Source organism: Meles meles, chromosome 6, assembly GCF_922984935.1.
Source record: "Meles meles chromosome 6, mMelMel3.1 paternal haplotype, whole genome shotgun sequence".
Lineage (NCBI taxonomy): Eukaryota > Metazoa > Chordata > Mammalia > Carnivora > Mustelidae > Meles > Meles meles.
The window spans coordinates 78,471,737-78,477,918 of record NC_060071.1 but is presented as its reverse complement, the minus strand read 5'-3'; the positions used below and the strand labels follow the sequence as shown (position 1 = coordinate 78,477,918).

Below are 6,182 nucleotides of genomic sequence, written 5' to 3'. Positions count from 1 at the left end.
GTGAGTGGAGAGGTAGGATGACGAGTGGCCTGTGAAGGGAGAACTTTCAGTTTGGAGGCAAAAGAAACACAGGCGTAAGGGAGAGGAGTGTCAAAATGATTTGGAACTCTCAGATCTCAGCCAACAGTGTTGGTGACATGGCAGTCTAGGCCAGATGGTCTTTTGCAGGGCTTAGGTAGGGCAAGGAAATCAGGTTGGGGGTCCCCTTCCATCAGGGTGACAGTGCCCCATGTGCTGGGAGAAGAGGCACCAGGGCCTAGTCTCCCACTGCTGAGGGGGCCCAGCAGCCCTCTGATTCCCCTCAGCACCTCCTTTGGTTCCCCCTCCCTTCCCAGGCCCCAGGGCCCCTAGCCCATAGTTTGAGGGCAACCTCAAGTTCTCCCGTTCATTTAGACCTCCCGCCCGGAGTACCCCCCTTAGCCTGTTGCAAGGCCGAATCAGAGGCCTCTAGCCGAGATCAGCGGAACCCAGATTTTTCCAAGTGAAGCTGGTGGCAACAGCAGCTGTGGGCTGTGTTCTTCTTGGTGGCTAACCTTGATCCTCTCCCCAGGCCCAGAACCCACAGAGCAAAGACAGTTTCCTAGCCAGAACCTCAGGTGGAGGAGAGGAAAGGGGCCCAGAGAGGTCAGCGGGAGGAGAAACCAAGTACCTCACTCTCAAATTACGTCTTTAGCACTTCCCGGTCACCCCTGTACCTTTTCATCCCAACAAAGCAGATACTGACTCCTCTTTCAATAACGTTTTATTTTAAACCCCTAGTGAAGGTCTAAGAAGAAAATATAAAGTGCTTAGCTTTAGGGGTGAGGGAAGAGGAAAGGTACCCTGAGTTCACACCATTTGGATTTTACCAGGTTAGTTCCTCAGAGATGAAAGAAGGCATAGCTCAAAATAAAAAAAAATAAAAAAAAAAAAAAAAGAAAGAAAAAGTGGGGTGGATAAAAATCACTGTTGAGTTCTCCACCAACTAGGTACATCGGGAGTTCAAGGATGTAACCATCAGAGACAACCACTGAGAATTAGCACGAGGGAGGCAGGTCAACGGTGTGGAGAATGAGTCTCTTTCAAAGGAGATAGGAGGAAGAGAGAGGCAAGGAGGAAAGTGGGTCCCCCAGGCTCTGCAGCAGGGACAGAGAGGCTGCCTGTTCCTCTGGAGTCTCCTCCAGCAAATGTCGGGCAAAGGCCTGCTCCATCTGTGCCAGAAAAGGTGGGGAAGAGATGGTCACGAGCACAGCTAGGGAAGACACTACCCTAGGAGCACCATTCCCCCCGGAGGCCCCTTCTCCTCCTGGAACACCCCACCCCACCCCACCCCACCCACACAGGCAGGCTTGGTCCCCCCCCCACCCCCGAACTCACCTGCACTGTGATAAGACTCTTTGGGTTTGGGGTACGGCTGGGGCTGGGGCTCTCCTCCCAGAAATTCAGTGTCACCTGGAACTTGGGTGGGGGCCCGAGGCCCTGGAAGTACCTGGCCAAGTCTGATGAAAGAGAAAGGGTCAAGGATTGGAAGCAAGAAAGAGAAGAGAGAGGCCACAGGCAGGATGGGAATAGAGGGGGCCCATCCTGGAGAAAGAGCGGAGGCTGCAGGGCCAAATGGAGATCAGGGCCAGAACAGGAGCTGCAGGGTCACGAGGCTGTTTTCTCACACCAGGAGAAATGCCAGCAACTCTGCTGCTATTCACCCATATGCAAATAGGAATGGGTGCCCCTTCTCTAAGTAAGAAGTGTTTGGAGGTAACTGGTTTTTAATACAGCCTGCAAAGCTCTCTGCTAGAAGAGCTTAGAGTCCTCATAGCAGCAGACTCGGCTGCTACCACACAGGGGCTCCCCACTCTGTCGCCTGCTCACAACCCCGCTACCAAGGACACCCATGGCCCTGGCATGCTCCTGCCCTGCATCCCCTATACTTCTGGCCCCTACTCCTAAGGTCAGATTTCAGATTAGAGGTGAATGGAGGCAGGAAGTGGAACTGCAGGAGTGGATGGGAGAAGGCCAATCAGGGTTGCTGCCTAGGGTGTAGCTGGGCCGGTGTGGGTAATGTGCACCAGCTCTCCCAAAGGTGTGAATGGTGTGTATGCAAGTATAGACACTGGGGAGGGCCTGGGAGTACACCTTTCCATTACTGTCAGGTGCCATGCGGGGGGCAGTCCCTGAGATGGGACTCGCCTGCTCAGCTCCACCTGAGGCTTATCTTCCGAGGCCTGGGCTGGGGAAGGGCAGCTGCCAGGGCTGAACAAAGCCCCCCAGGCTGTGCACTGTGTAAGTGCAGGACACTATGCATGAGCTATAAGGAAGGATCTACTGGAGGAAACAGGGTGGTGGCAGAGCCTACCAGGTCCTGGGGAGGGGAACTAAGGGGCGGGGGCAGGGGCTCCGCTCAGCTGGAACAGCCTTACCTCTGCAGAAGTAGGTGGTTCGGAAGAGCTCCACGCACTCATTGCTGGGCAGCAGATGTGGGCCTGGACCAGGCGGTGCCTGGGGCGCATTCCAGGAGACAGGGATGGGGCAGAGGCGCTGCACGAAGAGGCCCCGGGAGTTGCTGGCGACCAGGACGCCCCTCTCGATCTGGCTAAGCAGGCGCTGGGTAGGCTCCCTTGGGTCAGGCTTGGGAAAGACCACCTGCTCCATTCCACACTGGGAGCCTGAGGGCTCAGCCACCAGGCGGCAGTCCAGGCTCTGCACCTGCGCTTCTCCTACCACACGCCCGCCATAGATGAAGGTGAGCAGCAGAGAGTAATCTGCAGACAAAGAACCACCAGCTGCACCTGGCCTGCACCTGTGCGGGGTCTGCCTGGTCAGCACCAGGGCCTGAGGGGACCAGGAAGGGCTTCTTGCAAATCCCACATCCTCATCTTGTGGGTGAGAAATATGAGGTCCAGAGAGGGAAACCAAGCAAGGGCTGGGGCCCTGGCTGCCCCTTCTGAGGTTAGAGGAGGCATCTCCCTCCTTATCAGCCCCACCAGTCAAGGAGCTTCCTGCCAGACTTTCCCATCACTCAGGAGGGAAGCTGATACACAAATGCCCCAAGGACTCAGGGCTTAATGCCCAGGGTCTTACAGTTTGTAAGAAGGTCCCAGAAACTGGGGCTCTGCTTGACCCATGGGAATTCATGTCTCAAAGTGGATTTCCAGGGAACAGAGTGCATAGGGGGTACTTTTGAGAGCTGAGCTCTTTGGAGTCCGGCCTGGTGTACTGCCTAGAAACCAGTGCCTCTGTCAGGGTAAGGGGGGCCCAGTTTGCTACAAGCCCCGACAGATACGGTAATGCATGCATGACTCCCGGGAGACAAGCTGGGGAGACAGGGAGCAGGGATGAGTCAGAAACGCCACACACCTGAGTCTGGAGGAGGCAGAAACTCCAATGACACCTGATCTCCTTGGAAAGGGGTGCCTTCAGTTGTGTCCGTACCTATCGGGGAAGCAGTGGCATATTGTTCAGGATGGGAATGGGGAGTCCTCGGGCCAGAGGCTGTGGCACGGGGGTGACAAACAGAGGCAGGGGAGGTGGTACCTTCCTGAGGCTCAGGGCTGTTGCTGCTGCTGCTGCTCCCAAAGTTTGAATGGCCTGTTCCCCCATTGGACCCCACCTCCTCCTGCAGACACAGTGTCTATCGTTGGACTACCTCTCACCTAATTACTGTCCTGCCCCCACCCCCATCCCCTCCCCAGTGCTTACATTTCTGAGGGGGTCCTCAAGCCAGGAGGGACTGAGCATGCAGTTCTTTGTGGTGCCCTCCTCCTCCTCCTTCTCAGAGGACACAGAACTGTGACATCGCTTTGATGGTGACTTCTGGGTCCCTGGCTGGGCTGTGGAATATCATGGAGGGGGAGACAAGGGTGAGAGTCTTTTCAAATATTTTTTTAAAGATTTTATTTATTTATTTGACAGAGAGAGAAATCACAAGTAGAGCAGCAAGCGGGGGACGGGGGAAGCAGGCTCCCTGCTGAGCAGAGAGCCCAACGCGGGGCTCGATCCCAGGACCCCAAGATCATGACCTGAGCCGAACGCTGAGGCTTAACCCACTGAGCCACCCAGGTGCCCCAAGGGTCAGAGTCTTAACTGGGGACAGAGGGTAGGACAGGAGGTAGTGAAATGATGGGGAGGACCAGGCAGGGGAACCTGGGCAGCAGCTCCCAAGTACAGGGACAGGCAGGACTCTAAGTGAGGACCCCGCAGAGAGGCCCAGCACCCTCCCAGAAGGCACCCATCTCCATCCTCACCCCCGCCCCCTTCCTCCGTCCACAGTCTGCTGCTTCTAGGAGTGGCAGTGCAAGGGGACACAAGGGAATACCCACCAGGACAGGCCCCTGACGGCGGCAGCAGCCGGTACACCTTGTAGGGCTCAGCGCCGTCCCTGTGGCCGCTCTCAGGAACCTCCTCAAATTCAGGACTCTTGTTGAGGGCACAGCGCAAACGCGTCTTCCAGATGGCAGGGCCTTCTGTGTCCCCTTCCTTGTACTTCCCCTTAAACATCGCCCATGCCTTCAAGACACAGGAAGTAAAGCAGAGGCAGCATGTCACACACCCCACTCCCCGGTAGAGGGGGGACAGCGACTTTGGGGATACACCACCTGAGCACATGTAGGGAATAGCCAGCGCTCAGGTTTATGCTGCCTCCAAATCCTTCACAGCTTCTGCGCTTTCACTTTGTATGGGGCTGTGTCCACTCTGCAGCTGGTTCTACCCTCCCATCTCCCCTTTCTCTGCAACCCAGGCCGACACAACCCTGGAAGGTGAGAGTTTCGGTGTACAGGCCACCCTTCCCTCAGAGGGGCTAGTTTCCGGGCTCTTTCACCTTGAAGAAGGCGGCGTCCTGGTCCTCCCGGAAGTCCTGCTTGCCTGCGTGCTTCCAGGGGATCCGGAACATGGTCTTGGCAGCATCCTCCCAGCACACCCCAGGGAACTGCCCGCTCTCCACTTGCTCCACCACCCAGTTCCGCAGCTTTCGGGTGCAGCGTGCCCTGCCTGATGCCATCCTGGGGACAAGGGTCGCAGGCAGCATCAGTGGAACCGATGCTATGGGAGGGCACATCTGCCAAGGTCCTCACAAATGGGGGTGGGTCCTGGCAAGGGCCCTCAGGGATCCCATTCACCTATTGTCTGTAGACATTTCTCAAAATTCTGGGGCCAAATTGTGTCGTTTCTCCCTTCACCAGTAATGATAAAGAAAATACATCCCTTTTAATATCCCAAGCTATGACATCTGGAAGGAAATCTTAGCGTTGATCTTAGTTTTAAGACTTTTGAGGAATCTGCTGTCTGGCAGAGAACTCCCTCGGTGTGGCTCACGGGAAGAGGCCTGGTCTCTACCCAAGCATCGGGGAGATAGTTTCGGCTTCTGAGATAATCCCATCGATCCCTCCTCACCCGCCACCCCCATAACCCAAGTTTGACCCCACCAACCCTTCCCCTCTGCTCACCTCTGGGGTAGGTGGGGCAGGGCTTCGGCGGAAGTGGGCAGGGCCAGAAGGCAAGAAAACAAACAGGGGCTGCTGGGCTTGATCTGGGGTTGAGACTTCCCTCTTCAACAACCTAGCAGCAGGGTCTCCTGTCCTTTGCCTCTAGGGCTGGGAACCCTAGCCCCAAGTCAGTCTCTCACTCAGGCCAAATCGCCCCGCGTTCCATTTCACAGGCCATTTGCATAGTCCTGTTCCGCAGAGGGGCCCCAGGAGCCCTGCTCCCGCTCCCGATCCGGCCCAGCCTTCCAGCTCTAGACCAGGCTGGCGTCCACTCTCGGCCCATCTTACCTGTGCAGCTCGTTGGCTGTCCCAGGATGCAGCTAGCTGCCCTCGGCTCAGCAGCCTTCCCGGCAGCGTCCTGATTTCTCCGCCCCTTCCTACAGTCCCCACCCTAAGTTTCAGTTCTCCTCCAGGCAGGGCCGCTTCTCAGAAATCACGTGGTCCGAGCTGCAGGGCAACTGCGCGCCACCAGGAGGCAGCAGCACCTGAGGACCTCACTGTTGAAATTCCACAGGTGGGACACCAGAGGGCCCCTCCCCGCTCAGGCTAATTTCCACACCCTCCCACCCCCTTAGCTACTCCTTGATCTCTGCACCACTGCTACTTCGCAGCGAGGCCGAGGCCGGGGTTGTGGAGTCTGGCCTGAGGCCTCTGGCTGGCTCTATACGACCCATGCTTCTACTTTCTCTCCTCATGCCTGCCTGGTACCTAGTAGGTGACCTC

The 6,182-nt window shown here is 56.8% G+C and overlaps 1 protein-coding gene across 1 annotated transcript; it reads right to left on the bottom strand.

The window, feature by feature from the left end:
* Positions 1 to 724: 724 nt before the first annotated feature.
* On the bottom strand, positions 725 to 5,395 carry IRF9 (interferon regulatory factor 9). Its single transcript, XM_046007398.1, has 8 exons — positions 4,796 to 5,395; positions 4,296 to 4,482; positions 3,676 to 3,806; positions 3,511 to 3,592; positions 3,334 to 3,408; positions 2,397 to 2,738; positions 1,357 to 1,478; positions 725 to 1,190 (listed from the first exon to the last, which is right to left on the bottom strand). Exons 1-8 carry the CDS (start codon positions 5,030 to 5,032, stop codon positions 1,062 to 1,064), a joined length of 1,305 nt encoding a protein of 434 aa, XP_045863354.1. The 5' UTR covers positions 5,033 to 5,395; the 3' UTR covers positions 725 to 1,061.
* Between the last annotated feature and the right edge of the window lie 787 nt (positions 5,396 to 6,182).

Coding starts and splice junctions, on each gene's coding strand:
- IRF9 (XM_046007398.1), bottom strand. CDS start 5,032: ATGTGCCCTCCCATAGCATCGGTTCCACTGATGCTGCCTGCGACCCTT. Junction 3,807..4,295: donor GCCGTCAGGGGCCTGTCCTG/GTGGGTATTCCC, acceptor GATATTCCACAG/CCCAGCCAGGGACCCAGAAG. Junction 1,191..1,356: donor AGAGTCTTATCACAGTGCAG/GTGAGTTCGGGG, acceptor TTTCTGGCACAG/ATGGAGCAGGCCTTTGCCCG.